The sequence below is a fragment of the Pteronotus mesoamericanus genome, unplaced genomic scaffold, assembly GCF_021234165.1.
Source record: "Pteronotus mesoamericanus isolate MK-2021 breed Mesoamerican mustached bat unplaced genomic scaffold, CSHL_Meso_final contig_101, whole genome shotgun sequence".
Taxonomy (NCBI): Eukaryota; Metazoa; Chordata; class Mammalia; order Chiroptera; family Mormoopidae; genus Pteronotus; species Pteronotus mesoamericanus.
In genome coordinates this window covers 11,369,219-11,393,812 of record NW_026555001.1, presented here as the reverse complement: position 1 = coordinate 11,393,812, position 24,594 = coordinate 11,369,219, and the positions used below count along the sequence as shown (strand labels likewise).

Here is a 24,594-nt window from a genome sequence, read left to right as displayed (position 1 = left end):
ATATCACCTGCATATCGCATTGTGTGTTCACCACCCAAAGTCAAGTCTCCTTCTGTCACCATATATTTGACTACCTTTATACCCTTTTCTATTTTCTCACCCCCACCCCCTTCCCCATACTGTTGTCTGTGGCCATGAGTTTTTGTTTGTTTTGTTTGTTCATTTATTGCTTTTAGCTTTATAGATCTTATTTTGCTAAGTGAAATAAGTCAGATGGAAAAAGTCAAGAACCATATGATTTCACTCATATGTAGCATATAAAACTGATTCATCTTTCTTAGCTCTTTGCGATGCACAAATATTTGTGAATATACTTTATGGTCTTGGAGTCTAGTCACCAAAGCCAGATTACTCTTCCCTGTTTCTCATTTTATGGCCTTGGCTTTGTTAGAGCTGCCTTCTGACCTCTGGTGCCGATCAGCCCCGGAGCGGCAGCCCTGAAGGGCTGGGTCTGAGCAGGAGGTCACCTCGCACACACAAAGGGGGATCTCCTGGTAATCTAGTTTCAAGTATTAAAGTTTTACCTTATTAAGTATTAATTAAGTATTAAGTTTACTTTAGGTGTCCAGATGTTCAATTTTTCACTATTGTGCTGTTAAATATGTGTGTGTGTGTTATGTTTTGTTTTGTTTTTAATGTCATATGCTCTCTTGACTGAGGAATTGTTTGTTAGGGAGTTGTAACCTTTTCTTTCTGTTTTTATTGAAAATATAAACAATCCTCCCTAAAAATGGATAATTTCCAAAACCTCTGGAAGCATGTTTAGAACTCAGCTGGAATATCAATGTTATATGACAGGTAGGCAGAGGCTGATGTACTTCAGCAGAGAACAGGGAAGCATTGAATTGTTTTGTGAAGATGCAGGGGTAACACTAGAAAGAGAAATTTTCTTATTTACTGGTTTATTTACTTTGTCACTCATTTATTTATTATTATTTGCCTTTTTAACACCATTTCCAGAGAACTTTGAGTTGAAGGGTACAAGGGAGGTTTAGTAAGCAATGCCTGGTTTTGTGTATCAGAGGTTAAAACTTTCAGGTAGTATATTATAGGCTATCTCGACATAATTTTGTATTTGTTTCCTATTAAATTACTTGTTATTTATCTTTAGGGATTTCCTTTAGAAAATAATGATCTAGATTTGTGCTGGAACAGGTCCATGTATTTCTCAATGTCATTAGAATAAGGACTCTTTTTCTTAAAGGCATCTCATATCTTCTTGTGCCTCACCAGTTTGGTTTGGACCTTAGGAAATAAAGGTTGTTGTATCCATTTAGATGACAAGCTGATTCAATGAGGCCGCAGGTCCACTTGGGGCACAGTAGGCAGGTTGTACTCTCGAGGTGTCAGTAAGTATGTTCACTTGTGTACTCTGTACCCCCATGTGGAGGTCTTACAAGATACCTGACTCAGTGCGTTCAACACTGAGCTCATGGGGAGGTTCTTCTCCAAATCAGGTCGTCTACTGTGTGCGTTTCAGCTACCCTCACTGCCATAACGAGGTCGTGTTGGTGTGAAGGCTGCCAGTGATCCCGGGTCTGAACTTGAGCCCTTCCTGATGCTTAGCACAGCCCTGACCTTGCTGAGTGGCAGGAGAGGAAGAGAGGTCTGCAGGGAAGGCAGCATGAAGTGCGAAAAACATTGGTTTGGGAGTTGGAAAACTTGGGCTATAATCTCTGTTTAGATCCTCACTGCTGTGTGATTTTGGGCTTCACCTAACTTTTTTGGATCTGTTGCCTGACTTTGAAAATTGATGCAGTTGTAATAACTTCAAAATAGTTCCTTAATTGTTGAATCTTTGAAAAATTCCTGTGCTCTTAGTGGAGGTAAGAGGAAGCTTTTTGATGTGGTTTGGTGGTTGTCTTTTATGTTGTCTTTATTCCTCTATTATACTTCTCAGTTTAATTTAATCCTTATAAGAACTCTATGAGGTACATGTTCTATTTTATTTTATAGTTGATGAAACTGAGGCTTCAGTTAAAAAATTTATCTGTCCACAAACTAGTAAGAAGCAGACAAAGGACACCATCTTGTGTCTCAGAGATGAGAGACCATATTCCTAACAGTTAAGCATTCCTACTGCCCATTTTGTGGCAGCTGTCAAAATTATGCAGCCCACATTTTATTTTACTATTCTTGTATTTTTTTTTAAATTTAAAGGTTTTTAAAATTTATTTTTAGAGAGAGAGGCAGGGAGGGAGAAAGAGAGAGAAACAGCAATGTGCAAGAGAAACATCAACCAGTTGCCTCTCACACTACCCCAGCTGGGGACCTTGCCCACAACCAAGGCATGTGCCCTGACAGGAAATCGAACTGGTGACCTTGTGGTTCACAGGCTAGTGCTCAATACACTGAGCCACACCAGTCAGGGCTGATTTTATTTATTTTAAATTTGAGAGAGGCAGAGAAACATTGGTTTGTGGTTCCATCCATTTATGCATTCATTGGTTGCTCCTTGTATGTGCCCTGACCGAGGAACAAACCTGCAATCTTGGTGTATTAGGATGATGCCCTACTAGGGGTGTCCGGCCTGTGGCCCGCAGGCCAAATGCAGCCCAGGATGGCTGTGAATGCAGCCCAACACAAAATCGTAAATTTACTTAAAACATTATGAAATTTTTTTTGTGATTATGTGTCACAATGTATTTAATGGGCAGCCCAAGACAATACTTCTTCTTCATGTGGTGCAGAGATGCCAAAAGGTTGGACTCCGCTGCAACCAACAGAGCGGGTTGGCTAGGGCTACAGTTCATGTTTTAGAAACACAGGGCCTTGTCCATTGTACAAAATCTCTGTTCAGTCAAGGAGTGGGTTTTTCAAAGGCATCCGTTTTTGACAGCTTTCTGCTCTCTTTGCTCCGTGGTTGTGTGCCTGCTCAGCATTTGCTATGTAAGACCTTGGTGTTGACGTGATAGTAATTATGGAGCAGATGTGCTTTGTAATGACATTCGCCAGCTAGAGAAGCCTGTGTGAAATATGTTTAATATAAACAATCTAACATAGGGCTTTTGATTGAGATGGTATTTTGTTTTAAATGAATCTGTAAAGTCATGATGCCTCTCCACTACTAGCACCGTCTTGAGTTCTCTTTTCCTCTGAAGTATGAGTAGATGGGCAGTTGGCAGGGCAGACTGGACTTGCAGATCTCGAAGGGCATTTATAGTGCTATGGTCCTGTCCGGTGCCAGTTGCTACGTAATAGATCAGTGCCTTTGCTTCAGACCTGGAAAGTACGTGTAATTGCAAGACATATAAAGTTTAATAAGATTTTGTTAAATTACATATCTTAGTTTACAATTTTTTTTCAGGCGAAAGGACTGGATGCAGCTGTCCTGAGTCTGCTCGTTCTAGATGGTGAATCCATCTACAGCCTCACCTCAAAGCCCACGCTGCTGTTACTCGCCCGAGTCATCCTAGTGAACGTGAGACATAAGCTGACAGCAGTGCAGGTAAGGGAAGAAAAGGGGCCAGCAGATTCCGACCCAGGTGGCACTTGCGCACTGATTAGCATCAGACTTTAGGTGTGATGTTGGCAATATCTTGATATACTTGTTGTCTAAGTTGTGTTCTAGGTATTTAATGTTAAACTCTGATGAAAATAAGCAAAAAACTTTCTCCCCTCATGAGATTGATTCACTAGTATAAAATGAGATATTGTGCCTCTTTAATAGGATTGTGTGTATGTATGTATGTGTATGCATGTGTATAAATGTTTATTCTCTGAATCTAAAATATAGGTTTAAAATTTGTCTCTTCATAGTCTCTCAGGAATTTCATGTAAGATAATGAGCAGTAGGCAGATGGTCGCAGTAGATCTTAGTTACTGTTTCCTGGCGTTTGACTACCCTAGTTTCATTATTTGGGTTGGACTTATCAGAGCATTTGTTGAGTATCTATTACATGGTTTCTTAATTTACATGTAAATTAATGAGAAGAAGCACTCAGATTCACAGAAAGCTAACAGGCAGTGTGAGGAGGTGAGGAAACCACAGGAGATGCGAAGAAAGCCTTGGGAGGGTGAGTGGAGGTGTCTGCGTGCCCTGTGCAGTCTCTGTTTTAACTGCTCAAGTCTGTGTCGCTGTCCAGCTTTGCACTGTGGTGCGAAAGAAGCTGTGGACAGTTGGGAACCGATGGGTACTGTTGTGTTGTGCCAATAAAGCTTTATTAATGGACACTACAATTTTAATTTTATGTATTTTCACATGTTACAAAATGTTATGCTCCTTTTGTATTTTTTGAAAGATGAAAATGTGAAACTATTCTTTCTTCTTGGGCTGCACAAATGCTGGCGACGGGCCGCGTTGGCCCGTAGGCTGTGACTTGCTTCCTTATGCTCTGGGTTTTGCGGCCTGGGGACTCAGATCCTCTTCTGCCAATACTAAATCTAAATTTTATGTGGAGTCTCCCAATTTTTAAGTGGTGGCTGGAAAACTTTAAGAAACAGAATTTCTGTGGGCACAATGTAGACTTGGTTTGTGCTGTACAAGGGCTGGCTTTCACGAGCAGTCAAGTACAGACGGAGAAGAGGCAATAAGGGGGGTGGTACCTCCATCAGCAACTCTAATGAGAGCCAAAGGGTTTATTTGGAATCAGTTGTACTAGATGGTTTTTAATAGATGGTTTTCAACACATCCTAGCAGATATAAGCTCTTATCTCTGATATTTTAGCGACATTAGTTTGAATTAAAAAAAACTGGTTCCCAAGTTGATCTGAGTTAAATGGTCCTATAGACTAACTGATAGTACTTGACTCTGAAAAAAGTATCACCAAGGCTGCCAGATGGCAGCATTTTCTTTCTAGTGAGACTAGTGGTCATTAATGAGTGAGTGATGCAATTTTAAGTGTCTTTGGTGGAAAACTTTCAACAGCAAGAATGTTAAGCATCACTTGAATGAAGCTACGTGTACTATGAGCAGCGAGAACAAGTTCATATGTGAAGTCGTACTTGGGAGGGTTGGGGAGACAAGTTATGTGAATTTCTTGGCACATGCTTAACAACTTTTGACTTCAGCTTCTAATCCTGTTTTATATCACCACGCAAAACGAAGATCATTCTGTGCTGAAATCTTGTCTCTCAAAGGAAACATTAAAGTTTTTTTCTCTTTGGGTCTTGAAGATATTCTCTAAATGATAATGTTAAAAATGACTTCTGTGATAAAGATAAAATGGTTAAAAAGCATAACATACTCATCCAAATTAATGATAATCTTTTAAATTAATTTTGAATAGGTTGACGCCTAAGAAATGTGTCAAGTTGTTGATTACAAAATTGTTTTTGTGGAACTGTGGGAGATGATCTTCTCTTACCCTCTAATCTGTGAAATATGTATGCTAGTTTTAGTAGTAGGTAAATGTTGAGTGAAGAGTCCTTGCTTTGAAATCAGACCAGAGTTTACCTGGCTCAGCCACTTAACTGTGTGACCTTATGCTAGTTAAGCATATCTCTGATATCTCTGAATATCAGTTTCCTTACTATAAAGTGGAATAAGCTGGCAAGCATTTATTGCGTGCCTTTGAGTATACGAATGCTCCCTACCTTCTGGGAGGTTATTGACTAGTGGGATTTCTCAATCAGAACATTCTGTACTGAGCCCTGTAATCAGGAGATGGGATCTAGAAACTATCTAAAGCAAGGCTTCAAATTTTCTTTTTTATTAACCACTCAAATTTTCTATGAAGCAATTCTTGGCAAATAGAAAAGGGCCTTTCATTTTCAGGTAGAACATAGGCTATGCTCTATTTGTTCTGCCCTCCCCATTCTATATAAAGCTTTTGGGTTAAGAGTTAGTTTATAGGTCTGATTTTTAAGAGTCCAGCATCTTAGGTCGTATGTTTTCTTACAAGGGCAGTCTCTGTGGATCTCTCTGCACTCCCATGTCTAGAAAAGGGAAGAATATGCTGCCAACCCTGACTCACTTATTGCTGACAGAGGATAAGGGACAGATAATTGATGTGTAGACTGACTTCATTAGCTTTACTGATAGGAACAGAATGAGGCAACGCCTCAGGGAATTACATTAGAAATGATGTGAAACATCTTTTTATTAGATAATTCTACCTTTCCTTATATGGATGGAGGAAACAGCATTAATAATTAGAAAGGACTGTCATAGAGTCAAAATTCATCTGTGATTGTGTCATTGTCCCAACTGTTGTGGTGTGTAGCAGTTTAGAAGGGGAGCTAGGTAGTTTTACCTCTTAATCAAATGCAGAAGTTAAGTTCAAGTAAAATAGTGCTTTTGGTAATTGAGCATGATCTTCTATGAGTAGGTACTACTTTAAAAAAAAGAAAAATCAGTTTCTCACAGCATTACAATATAATTTGAAGTAATAGTTTTAATTAATTTAGATGATTCTATGCATGATGATACTTGATATGTTAACACGTCTACCAAAAATAGAATTTTACACACACACAAGCGTGCGTGCTCTCACACATACATGTGCCTGGAGGAAGATGTAGAAATACGAGCCTTTGTCCTGGAGTTTTCTGAGGAGGGAGGATGGCAGTGGGTGGCAGGAAGGAGATCTTCCCCCTTCACTGTGCTTGCTTCTGAATAACCTTTTGTTGTTGTCTGTTTTTCTTTTTTAAAAATAAGGGTGTATTGATCAAGTAAGAACAAGCTTAGAAGAGAGAAAAAGACCACTGTGTTCTCAGCCTGTGAGTTAGTCAAGACAGTGGCTAAAATGCAGCCTTTTCCCTCGAAACGTGGAGGGGCTAAGTAGAGGTATACACTTGAGAAAGAAGAGCTTTCCACCGTGGTCTGGCCGTAGGGACAGCAGAGAAGTTCAGAAGTGAGACACCAGCGTGTGCCGCACTGGTGACAGAGGCTTCATGGGAAAGGTTTCACAGACTTGTGGAAGGGAACATCCTGATTTGGGGCAATATCTGAATCCAGTGTATTTCTCACTTGGTAGCTTGTGCAAAGCACATTGCTTTGGGAAAGACACAGAGATGAGTAGGACATGATTTCTCACCTTGTTGGCTAAATGGCAGACAACACAGGAAGCTAGAGGTGACATACAGGAATAGTGGCGTGTGTCTGCAAAAACGTGCTGGGAGCGCAGATGAAGGGCACTGTCACCCCCCACCCCCAGGAGGTCCTTGGGGAAAGCCTCCCAGAACTGCCGGTGCTGACGGAGTGCAGGATGGTTACAGCAGACATTATAAAGGAGGAAATGGTGAGTTCGAAATGGTGCCAGGAAGCCCAGTAGACGAAACAACAAGCTTTGAGAGAAGGAAGGGGGATTCTTGTGGAAGACGGAGAGGCGGATTTGGGTACTATTACTGAAGACAGAGCAGTGGATGGGGAAGCTTATTGAGTAAGCCCAGTTTCACAAAAGTGAAAAAAATTCTAAAAATTAATGTAAAAAATTTTTCCAAAGCATCCTTTTATTTTAGCTTACATAGTGCTTTCTTTTTCTAGAGCTTGCCATGGTGGACTTTGAGGTGTGTGAATATTCATCAGCAGTTGCTTGAGGAACGCTCTCCTCAGCTTTTTGCTGTGGCTGAAGGTTGTATTGATCAAGGTATGTAGCAGAGTTTTATTCGATGTGGGCATGTAGCTTCATTTTAATTTCTTGGCTGACACATTCCTTTTTAGCTTATTATTTGACAGGTATTAGTGACTTTATTTGAGGTTCTTTCTTTTTCTTTTTTTTCTCTGAAGGTGGAATATCACAAATTATTAGGCTCAGTGGGTTGAGGCACCGGCCTGTGAACCAAAAGGTCGCTGGTTTGATTCCCAGTCAGGGCATATGCCTGGGTTATGGGCCAGGTCCCTGGGTTGAGGGTATGTGAGAGGCAACCATCCCTTCCCCTCTTCCCTCTCTCCCTTCCCCTCTGTATAGAAATGCATAAATAAAATCTTAAAAAAAAGAAAAGAAAATGTGTAGACTAAGTCTTCCCCCATTCATGCCATTGCATATTTTTGAAATTAAGTGAGAGACAGTCTATAAACAAACTTCGTGCAAGGGAGAAAGAATAGTGGGGATAAACATCTAGTTCATGAAATGGGTAAAGTTTTCTTGGTTTTAAGGATTTTATTGTTTATTCTTAGAGAGAGAAGAAGGGAGGGAGAGTGAGAGGGAGAGAAACATTCATGTTTCTGTATGAAGAGAAACATCAATTGATTGGTTGCCTCTCGCACGCCCCCAGCTGGGGACCTGGCTGGCAATCCAGGCATGTGCCCTGACAGGGAATCACACCGGCCTCCTTTCAGTTTGCGGGAAAACGCCCAGCCCACTGAGCCACTCTAGTCAGGGCAAAATTGGGTAAAGTTTTGAAAGCCATGGGTGAGCTAAATGTCATTGGTAGTAATGGGGGAAAAAGTTGATCTTTTCCAAGAGATATCGAAAGCATTTGGAGGAGGGTGGCATCAGGATTCAGCCCACCATTTTATTTTTTTAAAAAGGTAATTTCATTATACTGCATAGGCTATTACACAGTTTACTATGTTTTATTATGCTCTTATGGGAAATTGGTAAATGAACAGAAAACAAGGTATCACTGGCAGTTTTTTTTTTTAAGGAAATGAAGTTTGATATAGTCATTAATGCAGATTTATTCCGTATCATATAAATTACATTAATGGCTATATCTTTACCATATCTTTGACTAATGTTCATAATGATGATGCTTTATTAAAGAGAAAATACTTTCCTTATGTGCTATTTTAAAAGGTAGGAACCATAATGGTATATTTTAGAGAGAGTTCTAAGAGGTAAAATTAACGTTCCAAACAGAAAGGGTTAACTAAGAGATCTGGAAAATCGGGCTCTCAGTGACTCATTCCCCCAGTGGTCTCAGGGTCTCTCTCCAGGGTGCTGCAGCACATCATTTGCTTTGCCTTGCAACAAAGAATTTTTTATATTGCTGTTCTAGGCTAATCAAGACATTTTTCATTTTATCTAGTCATAAATTGGTCCATTTTGGCTGTGTCTGAATAACTCTGTAGATAGTCTTAAACTGCAACATTTCATAAACAATTTTATTTAAAAAAATGTTTTGCTCTGGAATTTGACCCAAGTGTTGACCAAGCAGTCAGTTGTAACTGAAATACTGTTCGGTGTCCAGAGAAGAATATTGTATTTGAAATGTTGCCCTTGAGGGATCATCAAAAAGTTGGCAGGATTTTTTTCAGTGTATGAAACAGAGCAAGTGTATATTCTGAGCAACTGTGATCTTAGTATTTTTGTCCAGGAATGTCACATCAGTACAGTGTAGTGGCGTAGAGCCCATCAGTGTCAGCCTGACTTTGCTGGGCTGACCACAGCTGTGAAGGGAGTCGCTTAGAGTCTTGGAAAGTGCGTTCCTCAGCATGAGCGAAGGCGCCCCTTGTGGATGACACAGTAATGACACCGTGATTCTCTAAAGGCTGCTCAGGGGCACGTGGCCATCTGTTGTAGGATCTGACACGTGAAATATGTTCCGTGTCGTGTGTGAACCGTAATTCCGCGCCTTAGCTGTTTGAAGGTGAGCTCGTGAAGAAGTCGCTGCCTAAGAGAAACAGGTTCTATGTGATGCTTTGTCCAAGGGCTCTGCTGTGACGTCTGCAGGCAGTGGAGCGGCTTCAGGCTTAGATTGTTTCCCAGTGGAAGAGTTTAAGAGATTAGTCTCTTGGTGACTGATGTGAGCACTGATTTTTTAAAATAATTTGATACTCTGTAATGAATGTTATTAAATATGCTGAATATGATTATCTAGTTATAAGTATCTGTAGGGATTCCATTTAACATAGAGATTTTGGTTTTGAGAAGAGAGTTTGGTTTTAGCCTATGTTTTAAATGTACTAGTTGACATTTTGATCCAGAAGGTCATGAATATTCATTTCCATGGAGTGCCTACTGATTTGGTGAAATAATAAATGTACTTCTACTGGGTCAACCTGCCCTTCTTTTTATTTAAACCTTGAGTCAGCCAAAGCTCAAACCTTTGTGTTCATAGTTGATTCACTGTTTTCCATCCTGCTTATCCAAGCCAGTTCTCAAATCTTATCAGTTCTTCCTGAAGAGTCCCCATATTCACTCTTCTTTTCCATTTCTGCAACTCTTATCCTGTAGTTTGGAACCTGTAGTTTGGAAAGGCCCGTTAGAGATTATCTTGTCCAGCTAAGTAACTCAGTTACAAAGAATTGAGACTCAGAGAGATTGCTCAAGAGCCAGAACTATGATCTGGAGTTTCTGACTCCAGATTATGTTTCTCCAAACTGGTCAGTGGGGCAGAATTCTAGTATTTAGTAGTGATAATGCAGTTAACATTTCTATTGTGCTTACTCCGTACTAAGACCTGCTCTAACCTTTAATATATATGAACTAATTTATCCTCGTAGTTAGTCTTATGAGATACTAAAGAGTTGGCATAGGATGGTAGAGTGGTAGGTGTAGTGTGCTTTTTTAAAACAGCTTTTTTTTAAAAAAAGTATCATTAACCTATAATGTCTCATTTAAAGTGTACAATTGATGACATTTTACATATGCATACACCTATGAAATTATTGCAATCAAGACAGTGAACAGAACGTAGTGTTTTAAGATCTGGTGTGTAGTTCCTATTTTCTCATGACTCCCTGTGTGACATCAGATAACTTATCTAACTTCCAAACCAAGGTTCTCTTCTGTGTAAAAATGATCTTTGAATCCTTTCTGGGCAAAAATAATGTGATCCTTTCCAGGCCATCTTTCCACCCATCCTAATGGTGAAATCCAAAAAAGTTATCTCCTCTTTCCTTGGGCACTTCCCAAGATGACTTTGAGAGGGAGCCCATTCCATTGTTAGCATCCGTAATTACTACAAAGTGCTTCCTTTTATTGATAGAAAATATCCGCTATTTTGCCACAATTGCTAGCTAGAGCTCCCATCCAGTATAGTGGCCACTGGCCACATGTGACAGTTTAAATTAAAGTAAAATAAATGAAATTGAGACCTTAGTGGCTCAGTTTCACTAGCCACATTTCGGATGCTTAGTAGCTACTGGCGTATGGTTTTGGAGGGTGCAGCTAGGGAACAGTTACCTCATCACAGACTCACTGAGTGGACAGCACCGCTGTGGAGGGGCGGTGAGCCGTGGCCAGCCCGCCAGTCCCCGAAGGCTGCCGTCATCATCACTTCCTGTTGCTCTTCTCGCCTAGGCTCTCTCTTGGCCTTTGTTATGTCTTCCTGTACATCAGCACTGGATTGATTTTTCTAAATACCAATTTCATCATGACTTTTTTTAATAGGAAAAATCTTTAATTATTCCCAGTTTTATCTTTGACTTTTTATTTCCTGCTAAATTTGGTATTTAATAAAAAAAAATTTTTGTGAATGCTCGCCGTGTTCCAGTCACTGTGCTAAGGTGCTAGCTAGGGACGTCAATGAACTCAGTGGGATAGGTGCTAGAATATAGGAAGAAAAAACGTCTAAACTTGGGAGATCAGAGAAGGCTTCACAAAGTGGCTAATGCTTGAACTGACTTCTGAAGAATCAGTAAGAATTTATTAGGTGGAGAAGTCAGTCAGGGTATATAATATGTACGAAGAGAGACACAGAGACTTGACCTTGTGTGTTCGGGAATTGGAGGAGTGTGGAATGGCTGGAGCAGAGTGTGAAGGATTGAGTGTCAGATTGAACAGGTAGACAGATTTTAGATCACTAGGACATTGTATTTCTGTCTTCTTGGTGATAACTAAATATCTGCTCACTCCAGAGGTATTTTTTTGAGGAACCAACTCTGATAGATGCTAGGCATACAGCAGTGAACAGACAGACACATGAGGACCTTGTATTTTTTTATTTTGTTTTGTGAACCTTACAGTCTAGAGATGAAGCTGTAGCTAAATTCTACCCATCTTTCAAGGCTTAGCCCTCCTGACAAGGTTTATTCACTGTTCTATACTTACAGATTTCCCTCCTTTGATACTTAGGGCCAGTACTGCAGAATTCAAATCAGATTGACTGTGTATTGAATAATGACTGTGTTTCTCTTTCTTTTCTTTTCTTTTTTCTTTTCTCTCTAGCTCTTCTCTCTACTTCCTACCCCATTTCCTTTTTAGGGGAGAATAGGGCTTAAACCTTGCTGTAGGATGTAGCACAATTCTAGGCATATATAAAAATTCAGTAGATACTGATGCAAAGTTATGGGACGGAAGAGAGGGAAACACTTGGCTAACTCTTTCCTGTTTAGACATGGCAGGTTGTGTGCTTCTGGTCTTTGTGGCTTATGATAGATAACCTCCACCCAACTGTTGAGGCTTTTATGAAGATTCCATTTGGTTGGCATTTTAACTTAGGACACTGTGCTGCATTTGGGCAAGAAAGTGTAATCTATTTACCTTAAGCACTTACCTAATACTTTTATAATTTAGTTATTCCTTCTACCTTTTTTTTCCTCCTAGAATTCTTTTGTAAATAAGAATTCATTTTCATCAACCAGGGCTATTCATAACCCTAAAATACAGTTCAGGAAAGGCAAGATGTGTTCTTAATTATTTTTCTTTAATTCTTAATAGTTTGAGATTAAAATCAATTCGAAACGCTCACACTTCTAGAAAGTTGCAGGTGCACCACAAAGAACTTTTATTTTAAATTGCTGACACAATGGCCCATCGTTCCTACACGCTTCAGGGTGTTTTTTACACACAGACATTTTCCTATACAACCACAATACAACCATCTAAATTAGGAAATTAACATTGGGACATTAGTACTTTTGAGTACTACCATTCCAGATTTGCCAGCCGTCCCCAAAATGTCCAAAAATGACCCAGTGCAGTATCAAGTTTTATGTTTAGTTGTCATATCCCTTCAGTCTCTTTCAGTCCGGAAATACCACAGAAGTCATTCTGTGTTATTCCCATTACAGCCTACGTGATGGCACACGACTTTCATTTGTCCCATTACTGGTGATGTTAACTTTGGTCACTTGAATGAAGTGGTTTTTGCCAGTCTTCCTTACTGTAGAGTAATTGGCATACCAGAAACTGGGCATACTTAAAGGATACAATTTGCAAAGTTTGGACATATGTGCACCCATGAAAGCATCACCGCAGTTGAGGTAGTGAGCACATCCATTGCTTCCAAAGCTTCCTCGTGCCCCTAGGAGCCCCTTCCCTTCCTTCCTTCCCAATCTCTCCCCCAGCCTCTCCAGGCAACTACTGACCTTTCTATCACAGTACAGCACTTTGCATTTCCTAGAATTTTATGAAAATGGATTTATACAGTCTGTACTCCTTTTTTTCCCCCTGGCTTCTTTCACTCAACATAGTTATTTTGATTCATCCATGTAGTGATGTACAACAGTAGTTCATTCCTTTTAATTGTTGTGTAGCATTCCATTAACTAGAAATAGCAGTTTGTTTATCCACTGTTGATGGAAATTTGGATTACTTCCAGTTTTTGGCTATTACTCTTTATAATTAATTAGTGTTTTATGGTGAGCTATTTAGAAACCATGTTCTTGTTTCTCATCAAACATTGAGTTTATGTATTTATGTATTGATATTAGTATGGACTCACAGGTTCCTAATTCATTCAGTGGATTATAATTTATTACTATTACTATTTTGGTGCTCAAATTATCCCAGATTTGGCCAGTGGGAGCTTGTTCAAATTGGCTTCTGTGTTTTTTCAACATATCTTTGAGCACTTCTTTATTTTCTGATACAAGAAGATATTTTAGCCTCATTATATTTTCTTGCTCCAGCCCTGGAATGAGTAATTTCTCCAAGGAGCTCTGGATTCTTTTAAAGCCTTTCAACAGGCATAGCTAGGAAGTATGTATATGTATATACATACATCCATATTTACATCTGTATTTATTTCTGTATCTATATATTAAAAACCATGAATTTACATCATTATCACAGGGTTTATTCTAGTCTTCTCTCTTCCAAATCTGTAACTCCCTTCTCTGGCAGGGAAAAACCAGGCCCTGTTATCTTCAGTTGATGTACTTGTCCAGTCTTTCTGTATGTAATTAATCTCCCAGCCATGCACACTGTCTCTTCGACATTAGCTCAGCTCTGCAGGCTGCACCCCGGGCCCTGGCCTCATGGAACACGCAGCATAGTGCTTGACCTGGCTCTGTTGAATGTTGGGCAAGTCTCTGGTCCTGTCACATAACACCAGTTGAGCCCCTGACCCCAGACAGACTGGTCTAGTCCCAGCAAACCTTTGGGCGAGCCCCAGGCTTTGCAAACATGCTGGAGGAGCCTCTGTTAAGAGCTATGGTTTTGGCAGATGCATAGCTCTTGTCTCCAGCCTCTGCAAGCACTCCAGCTGAGGCCCCTTTTGAGGTGTCGTTCCTGGAAAACACCCTGGTTGAATCCCCAGCCAAGACCAGGCCCTAGCAAATGTACCTCAAGTCCCTGATCCTGAGCAAGGAGCTCCAGTTAAAACCTACCCCGGCGTGCTCCCTCTCTTTCTCAGGAGCACACCCGAGCTCTCCCTCCCTCTTTTGTCTCTAAAGGTGTCTCTCTCACTCTCCCCTGAGCTCCAACAGCCTCTGTTTTCTTTTGGTTTTTCACCGTGGTTGGTGCTTGAGCAATCAGTTGTTGGTCCCATTGCTCTTCCTTTGTGTAGAGTCTGCTTTTTGCCTTTTGCTGTTCCTAAGATCTCTTTGTATTTGGGGTTCTTTAGTTTGACCATGATTAGATTTCTTTCTGTGTTATCTTTAGGGATTTCTTGAGCTTTCTCTTTTCTTTTTCTGTTTTTGCTTGCGCTCTTCTTTTTACTGGGTTTTCTGATTTTGAGATTTAGTGTCTTCCACATTTCTAGAAAATTCTTAGCCATTATCTCTTAAAACATTGTCTCGTTTTCATTGTCTCTTGTCTCCTTTTAGATCTTCAGGCATGTTAGACTTTCTCACCTGCATCTTTAACGTTCTTTAATTCTTTTATTTTCTATCTCTTTGTTTCCCTATATTGCATTCTGCATAATTTTATTTATCTTCTAGTTCTCTGGTCTGTTCATTTAGTTTTTAATTTTAATTAAAAAAATTCTAAACTTTTTTATGCCTGCTTAATTTCTATAGCTTCTTGTTCCTTGTTCATATATTATTCCTTTTATAAAAGGCTAGATAATATATGACCAATATAATATAACATAATACAATATAATATAATAGCCTTTTAATTCGTAAAGCCTATTAAACATTTCAGATCCTGTATCTGGTTATTTCAGCATCTGAAGGCTTTGAGGGTCTGTTTCTGCCTTTTGTTGTTTCTGCTTTCAGGTATTTGTACCATATGTTCTGTGTTATTTTGTTTTGCTGTGAGCTCATGGTCTTTGGAAATTTTTCTGTGGGAATTCTTTGAGTCCTGGTTGAAGGTGCATTCCTTTAGAAGAGATTTTGTCTTTGTTTTTTTCCGCATCTCTGGGATCTAAATTCGTGGCGCGAGGGTTTTTTTTTCCTTGTTTGTTTTTTCTACATTTGGTCTACGAATTTGGTCTACAATCTATATGAAGGCTGGCTTGTGGTTATAAGTTCTTGGGATAAAGTTTTTCCTTTTCCCAAGTTTTTCTGGGCTGACCTATTCTGCGTTGCCAACTTACCTCCTTTATCTTTGGGTCTCAGCTTTAAATGAAGAACTCCTGCTAGATGCCTGCTTTGGGCAGGTCCAGTCCCTGTCTTTTGTCTTGGGTGCTCCTCACTGCCATACAGATGGAATCCTAAGGTGCCTAGGGTTTGATAGATTGCTTCAGGGCAGGTGGCTTTAGTGCATGCTTGATTTCTAAGGGTGAAGTTTTTATTAAGTTTTTATTTTTAGAGTATTCCTTAATTTTTCCCAACACAATCATTAACAACAACAACAACAGAATATTAAAAATTAAAATCCAGCTTTTTAAAGGAGTTTTTTATTGGGAGAGTAAATTGGTCATGCTGTTGGAATATAAAGATTAAGTTGATTCTTAAAAATAAAAATGGGTAGATGAGGTGACGTGTTAGGCATCCCATGATTAAATATAATTAATTTGACAATCATTTTATTTCAGATACTGTGTTACTAGGTTATTATCCTCCCATATGAATATTTATCTGTTTTTCCTTTTTAAAAAAAATTATTTTTTTATTTTTAGACAAGGGAAGGGAGGGAGAAAGAGAAACATCGTGTGGCAGCTTCTTGCACGCCCTCTACTAGGGACCTGGCCCACAACCCAGGCATGTGCACTGACTGGGAATCAACCTGTGACCTTTCGTTTTGTGGGCCGGCACTCAACCCACTGAGCCACACCAGCGAGGGCTGTTTCTCCTTTTTTTCTTTTTTTGCTTTTATTATTTATTTTCTGCTAAATTTACTTCTGGGCTATAAGTTTGTTTCTTCAGTTTCTTCTGGGATATCTGTTTTATTCTGTGCAACTTCCTCTTCTGGTTTAGGAACAATCTGCTCCTTTCAGGAAGGACCATCTCTGCATGGCAGAGAGGGCTACGTGTGGTTCCATGAGCTCTGTAAATTCTGTGCCATGTCTGGGGGCTTTGTTCACTGGATTTGCTCAATGGCCAGAGAATCTACATCTGCACCCTTAAGTTCAGCATTACTCTCGGCATTTTTAAGCACATGCAGCAAAAACTCGGCCCTCTTTTGGGGCCACTGACCTCATGTCCAGCCCCTGTTTGGCCTGGGCACACCTGCCAACTCCACCATTTGTAAGGATGGAATGGCATTAAAGTGACATCCTTCAGACACTCGGTGGCTTTTTGGGTATGCATACCCTTGATGGCGTGGGGAGTTTCATGAGTGTTTTAAAGTGAACACTAAGATTCGAGCCTCTTGATTTTCATGGTTTTGGGGGGTTTTCTTGGTCAAGTGAATACCATTTTCAGAGGTCACTTCAGGCCGCATTTGGAAAGAGCTCTCCCTTCCTTTTTTTTTTTTTTAACGCGTGTCCCGGCGCTTGAGGATAGAACCGGCGGACTGGAAACCATCGGCACCGAAGACATGACGCCGAGGGGGCCGGAGCCCTTTCCCTCTGCCTCCATACATTACAGGGACCGGGACCACACGCCCGACCCCCGCCAAGAAGAGGAGGGTTCCCTTCCTTTTAAGGGAGAAATTCTACATTCTTTATGTGGGAATTTCTTCATCAAATTTTCTATATTGTTTAGCTCGTCATAGACTCATTTGGTACTTTGTATCAACACCTTATGTTGTCATATTTTTTAATAGTATGATGAAGAAAAACACTCTAAAATAAGGAGGAGCAGGGTTATGAATCAAATCTCTTAAGATTGTTTGGGATAAAGGAAGAAATGTGTATAATGTCCTTAGCTTCGTGCTTGGAACGTGTAAGTGCTCAGAGAATGCTAGCTGTGAACTATTATATATGGGCTCCTTATCCTCCAGATTTAACATTCTTTAAGAGCAGGGCTAATGTAATATATACCTCACATATTATAGACTCCTCATTTTGCTCATTAATATAATTTTATTCTCACAATTTTTAATGTTTCATCTTTTGTCTTGCAGTGATGAAGCTAGAGGATCTGTTTGCAGGTGATTCAGGTCACTATTTGGCTATTCAGTTTCATCTGGAATGTGCATATATATTTTTATATTATTATGAATATAAAAAAGCAAATGATCAGTTTAGTATTGCTAAAGACATCAGCAAATTACAAGTTGACTTGACAGGTAAGACTTTTTATCTTTTGTGGATAATTAGTTTATTTTTATGATAAAACTAATATTGGCAGTTTGGCTATATTGTTTGGTCGTGTTTGATTTTCTGTGTCCCATTCTTTGCTTTACAAAGATTTTAAGGATTTTATTTTAAAAGTTCATAGTTTTATAAGAAATTTGAAATTACATATTTTCTTTATTCCTCAAGATGCCCATTTATTTTCTCATCTAGTTAGACACATGTTAGCAGCATAGCAGCCAGGCAGTATGCAAAGGAGCCTTTGACCATTTGGTTATAGCTGTGAGTCTCCTAAGATCCCTCCTGATTCCCAAGTTTGGTCTGTCCTTTATGTCGCCCTCATGTGTAAATGCCCATCCATGGCTTCTGTCCTGCTTTTTTGAGCATTATTTAAGACCACATTTTTTAACTGTTCTGTTTAGATGTTTCTTCACTGCCTTATAACTCTGCCTGACGTACAGTAGGTACTCAGTAAATATTTGTTGAGTGAACAAATAAGTTACAGAATTTTTCCTAGAACCTCTGTGTTTCTTCTAAATACCAGATAAGAAACATTGGTTTCTTTTTATGTATTGCTCTGTCCCTAGTGTCTCACAATAGGATAGGCATTCCATGTTGAACACGTGAATGAAAGTCATACGTCATCAGTTGACCACACCATTGGTAACAGCTGATTGTGGGCACAGCAGGGAGCCTGTGACTCCAGTCTGTAAGCGCTGAAATGACTGAGCCTCTTGCGCCCTCCCCAGACTGGTTTAGGTTGTCTCTGAGGCCCATTCTTAGCCCCCAAACTCTGTACTTCTTACTGAGCTGTATAAAAAATGCCTTCAGATATATTAGGAGTTAAATATGACTTTGTGGCTTAGTCTCGGATCTTAGGCATCTTTTATTATTGTTTGTGTTGGGGAAATGATTAAATATCCAGTTTACAACTTTTGGAACTATGGCCATGTGTAAGTTGTTCTCTTGTCTGCATTTGAAAATATAATTTTATATCTATAACTTGTGAGGTTAGTTCCAGAGATTATGTTTTTTAATACTGTAGACCTAGGAGATTCTTTTTCAGACTACTTAAAAAACTAATAGCACAGTACTATGTATGGTCAACTTTAACTGTTGGTGAATTCTCTACCTGGTTTTCATAATTTTTTCCAAGTTAAGAGTGAAGAACTTAAAAATACAAATGTGGTACTTACACATGTAAAATGAGAATCAGGTTTTTTTTTTTCCCATTTAGCTATAGCCTTACTATAAAAAAAAGTAAGCTGTGTTAGACCATCTCAGTAGCTGTTTTTAGTATAGCATGTTTAAAAGGCCGATGTATAACTTAGAGCCAGACTCGTAGCAGGATAAAATCCAGACTTCTTAGAGTGGTCTTTATCAAGGGCCTTTGTAATCTGACTCTTACCAGAAAATGGGTGTTAGAATTTTTGCTTCTCTTAAAGCTATTCTGCAGCAAGTTATTTCAGTTACAAAATGAAAAAAAAAATTGGCGTTACATGAAGCCAGATGGTTTGATAGAAAGCCTGGGATTTAGAGCCTGAAAACCCTGGCTTTAAGCTCTGGCCCTGGTGCTGAGAAGCACTGTGGTCTTAAGCAAGTGATTCTGCCTCAGAACCTCAGTGTTTTCATCTGTTATATGGAGATGATAATGTTTCTCCTACCTACGGCACTTAGCGAATCACTCTTTTGAGGAAGTAGGTAGTGTGTTGCGAAAGTAAGTATATGAAATCTATTGGCAGAAATTCTGGGTTTGAGTTTGGGCCCCACAGCTTATTGGCTTTATAATTTTGCAAGTCATTTAAAATGATCACTGGGACTCAGGTTTCTCTTATGTGAAATGGAGAAATATTTTGTAAACACTAAAGCACTCTGAAAATACTGGTCTTTATAATTGTACAGTAGATCTGATTGACAAATCAAATAATATAATTATATATATATATATATTTTCAGGAGCTTTGGGCAAAAGGACACGGTTCCAGGAAAACTATGTGGCACAACTTATTCTAGATGTAAGAAGGGAAGGGGATACAAATTCAGATTGTGAATTCAGTCCAGCTCCAACTCCTCAGGAGCATTTATCCAAGGTGAGTAGGATCCTGAGTTACTTAAATTAGCACCCAAGTCTTACAGTTTCAGTAGGTGAGTTTCATAGAAATACTGGAGTGGGAAGAGGCATTTTGTCTCTTCTCTAGCTTTTTCAAAGAGGTTGACAGCTAAAAATCTTCCCTGTTTATGCCTTTTTTTTTTTTTTTTTTGCCCTTAAGTAGAGTTAAGATGGTTTTCTTCTGCTCTTTGCTGAGTGTAAGTTAGTAAGTAATACAGTTAGTTATGTTCCCCTCTTTGAAGAAATCTAAAAGGCAGGCTGAGCAGTGACTAATTTTTCTAGCTGCTACCATATCCCTTGCCTTACTTTTGCCTTCTGTGAATATTTTTGAACACTAAGATTTAAAATTTCTTGGGCTTCTAAATATACAAGCAGACGATCAGAATTCCTTTATAGTAGTGTTCTAATTGGTCACATTACTCTGTTACTCGGCTGGTTCCTGCCTTAGTGTGTTTTTCTTGATGTGGCTAACGCTTTTCTTCTTGCAACCTGAATTTACGGCTCTTGGTCAGTTTGTCTGCTTAGAGGCCTTTCCAGCTGCGTCCCGGGAGGCCATTAGCATTTATATGTTCTTGGAGAGCCCCATCCAAGGTTTTTGGTTGTCCTTTGGTGGATGCTACTACCCTTGAAGCCTGTGTCTTGCTACTCTTCATTCTACAGCCTGCAAACCAACTTACTGGGGGCACATTGAACACTGAAATTCTATTTTTGTATTGAAATTAATGCCAAGGGCAGGGGCTAGGCCTCCAGCCTCAGTGAGAACCCGGGAAAGTTACTAGATTCTTAGTTTCCTCATTTGTTTCTCCCACATCACACTTTGTTACAAATGGTCAGATTAGCTCTGGAAAGGCCTTCCACAAATGTGTTATTAATCATTGGGAATTTATAAGTATGTTGATATCCCCCTCTCAGGATGAAAAAAGGTAAGAGTCCGGGTATGCTCTAGCGCTGACCCGCCCAGGGGTAGCCATCAGCCACATGTGGTGGTTAATCAGTTGAAAGTTGGTTGGTTTGGACTGAGATGTAATGAAGCGAAAGGCACACCAGATTTCATAGACTGTGTACAAAAAAAGAATATATAGTATATAAGCACTAATTGTCTATTGGTACATGGTATGAGGATTACCTTAAGTCACTTTATTTTTATTTTTAAAACTGTTTAAAGTGTAGCATTTTGAAAACTTAAAATTACGTATTAACTCTAAATTTTAAAAATTACAGAAAGGCCTCTGTTGAAAATGGATGGTCACCAGGGTGCGCTGTGCACCGCCAGCCCTGCCTTTTGAAGGGTGCCCAGCGGGGAGGGAGAGGCAGTGTTTCAGTGGAGGCCAGGAAGCAGCCCCCGGGGCTGTGTTCCTCCCATCAGCAGCGGTTGGTGGCTGCTGTGCTGTTTCTTGCAACCTTGTAGATAGAGCTGGGCCTGCAGTTAGCATGAATTCGAGGATAAACAAGGAAAGCCATTCTTTTGGGCTGTGTTTGTGGGCAGATGATTGTCCACCTGTTAAGAGGCTGACCTTTAAGTCATAGTTTTCAGATTTCTGAAACTGGGGCGGGTTCTGCCCAGCTCCATTTAACTCCTAAACTCTTCCTAGTTTTAGTTACTTTTATTGAATTAGAAAAAATGTAAATGAAGCTTCTTGAGGAAATATTTACATAAAATGTACCTATTTTAAATGTACAGTTTTGATGAGTTTTGATACCTAGATAGATCCAGGTAACCATCACAATAATCAAAATATAGAACCCTTTCCATCAGGCCAAGAGTCTATGCTACTCCAGTAATCGCTTCCCCTCCCACTGACCTGCTTTCTGTCACAGACCAGACCTGTTTTTTTCTGGAGTTTCAAATAAATAGAATCGTAGAGTATGACTCTGTTGTGTCTTGCACTTAGTATAATGCTTGAGATTCACTGATATTTTGATAGCAATACTTAGCTCCTGTTTATTGCTAAGCTAATACCACAGTGTATTTATTCATTCCCCTGTTGGTGGACAGTTGAGCTGTTTCTAGTTTTTGGCTATTATGAGTAAAGCTGCTTGGGAGATTTGTGTGTAAGTCTTTGTGTGAACATGTATTTTTAATTCTCATGGGTCAATATCTAGGAATGGAATGGCTGGATTATGCAGTAAGTATATTTTTTAACTTGTTGAGAAGCTGCCAACGTGTTTTTCAAAGTAGTTGTACTATTTTAAATCCCCACCATCAAAGTATGAGGGCAAACTGTTTTCTGTGGTGGTACCATTTTAAGAAATTTTCAGTCCTGGCTGGTGTAGCTCAGTGGATTGAGTGTCAGCCTGCGATCCGAAGGGTCTCCAGGTCAATTCCCGGTCAGGGCACATGCCTGTGTTACAGACCAGGTCCCTGGTTGGGGGCTTGCAAGAAGCAACAAATCGATGTTTCTCTCCCTCTTTTTCTCCCTCCCTTCCCCTCTGTCTAAAAATAAATAAATAAATGAACTTCTTTTTTAAAAAATTTTTTTTCAGATCCATGTCAACATTAGAATTGTCAGTCTTTAATGTGTGTGTATTAGTAGTTCATTCTTACTTTAATTAGTATTTCCATAGTGACTACTGCTGTCCATGATATTTTTTCTGTGCTTGTTGGCTATTTGTATATCTTCTTTTTCTTTCTTTTTAAAAGATTTTATTTATTTATTTATTTTTAGATGGAGGGGAAAGGAAGGAGAGAGGGAGAGAAACATCAAAGTGTGTTTGCCTCTCACGCGCCCCCTACTGGGGACCTGGCTGGCAACCTAGACATGTGCCCTGACTGGGAATTGAACCAGCGACCCTTTGGTTCACAGGCCAGCACTCAATTCACTGAGCTACTCCAGCCAGGGCTATATATCTTCTTTTATGAAGCATCTATATAAATCTTTTGTCCATTTTTCTATTGGGTTATCTTATTACTGAGTTTTAAGAGTTCTCCATATTCTTTACACAAACCTCTTTTTCAATGTTCCTTTTGTGAATATATTCTCTGTAGCGTGGCCATTTATTTTCTTAACAATGTTTTCAAAGAGCAAAAGTTTTTAATTTGATGAAGTCCAACTTATTCAATTGTTTTTCTCTGATAGTTCAGGTTCTTTTAGTGTTTGCCTACCCCGATGTTGCAAAACTTTTCTCCTAGGGTTTCTTTTAGACGGTTTTTACTATTAGCTTCTTTCTACTTTAAGGTCTGTGATCAATTTTGGTTTAATTTGGATAGGGTATGAGATAGGGGTGAGGGTAATTTTTTTTTTTCCCTAAATGGGTATCTAGTTGTTCCAGAATCATTTGTTGAAAAGACTTTTCTCTTTTGAATCACTTATGCATATTAGTTGAAAATCAACTCACTATATAATGTGGATCTAAAATTTTGAACTCTGTTTTATTCTCCTGAGCTATATATTTTTTCTTCATTCCAGCACGACACTGTCTTGGTTTTGCAGTAATTCTTAAAACCAAGTATTCTATCAAGTCTTATAAGTCCTCAGATTTTATTATTTTCAAATTGTTTTGCTATTCCAGAGCCTGTTGAGAAATAGAGTTTGGAATTGATGTTTTAAATGTTAGTTTAGAGGCAGAGTAGAAAGATCCGGTTGTGAATCCTGGTATGTCAATCAGTAAGCGGGTTTTCTCAAGGTAGGCTCAGGCAACGATAGCTGTTATTCCCTGTGATGGATATTGTCAGTGCATTCCTGAGGTACAGATCACGTGCCCTCTCTTTCTACGCAGTACATTGTCCCAAAGATGTGTTTCAAGAGAAGGCCTATTCACCATATGTAGACTGTTGCATAATCTTAAACAAAAAAGTTTATCCTCCCCTAGCAGTTAATTGCATGCAGTTTGTTGAATGAATGAAATTTAATTTTTGGTCCAAACATTTTCTTTTGTATTCCACCAGAATCTTGAGCTGAATGATGATACTGTTCTAAATGAGATAAAGTTAGCAGACTGTGAACAGTTTCAGATACCCGACCTATGTGCAGAAGAGCTTGCTGTTATCCTTGGAATCTGGTAATGACTTACTTGGCTACATTGAGGCCCTTGCATGTTGGTTCTGTGTGTTGGGGAAATACTCATTCAGGAGGTCCCAAAAGTTCTGGATGAAGAGGGACTCTTATAATGCTTCTGAAGATTGAGAATAGTTGGGCAACCAATTAAAAGGTAGAGATTAGGCCCTGGTTGGATAGCTCAGTTGGTTAGAGCTTCGTCCTGATAATGCCAAGGTTGTGGGTTTGATCCCCCCGGCCACATACAGGAGTCAATCAGTGGATGCCTGAATAAGTGGAACAGTAAACTGACGTTCTCTTTCCCCGCTCCCCTTTTATTTAATAGGGATCACACATAGAATTCTGTTTCTAAATCCAAATCAGTTGACCTTTCACATTATTTGATTCCAGTGACAGAATTTATGCTTACTAATAAAAAATTATTTGTTCAATTTATAATGATATTTAGTGTATAAATAACATAAACAGCAAACATTTACAAGCAATATCATGTGCTAGGAATTATACCATGTACTTTTACAATATCCCTCACTGAAATTATTTTTTTAAAGTTTCTTTTTTAATTGTTATTCTATTAGAGTTGTCCCATTTTTCCTACCTTGCCCTCCTCCACCCAGCCCACCCCCCACTCCCACAGTCATTCCCACTCGGTGTCCATGTCCATGGATCATTCATATGTGTTCCTTGACTAGTCCCTTCCCCTTCTTTCTACCATTATTCTCCTTTCTCCCTCTTCTCTGGTCACTGTCAGTCCGCTCCATGTTTCCGTGCCTGTGGTTCTATTTTGTTCATTATTTTGTTCATTAGATTCCTCTTACAGGTGAGGTCACAATGATATTTGTCTTTCACTGACTGGCTTATTTCATTTAGCA

The 24,594-nt window shown here is 39.4% G+C and overlaps 1 protein-coding gene and 1 non-coding gene across 2 annotated transcripts in view; one reads left to right on the top strand and one right to left on the bottom strand.

Annotated features, from left to right (window-relative positions):
* Window positions 1-24,594, top strand: part of TTC27 (tetratricopeptide repeat domain 27) — a 142,209-nt gene that overhangs the window by 7,618 nt on the left and 109,997 nt on the right. Inside the window, exons 4-8 of the mRNA XM_054568042.1 lie at window positions 3,308-3,448; window positions 7,428-7,530; window positions 17,446-17,610; window positions 19,574-19,707; window positions 23,614-23,726. Of these exons, the coding sequence (XP_054424017.1) occupies window positions 3,308-3,448; window positions 7,428-7,530; window positions 17,446-17,610; window positions 19,574-19,707; window positions 23,614-23,726 (656 nt within the window). The remainder of the gene's footprint in view (window positions 1-3,307; window positions 3,449-7,427; window positions 7,531-17,445; window positions 17,611-19,573; window positions 19,708-23,613; window positions 23,727-24,594) is intronic.
* On the bottom strand, window positions 16,860-17,008 carry LOC129068144 (small nucleolar RNA SNORA57). Its single transcript, XR_008528903.1, has one exon. It is a non-coding gene; the product is annotated as a small nucleolar RNA SNORA57 (small nucleolar RNA).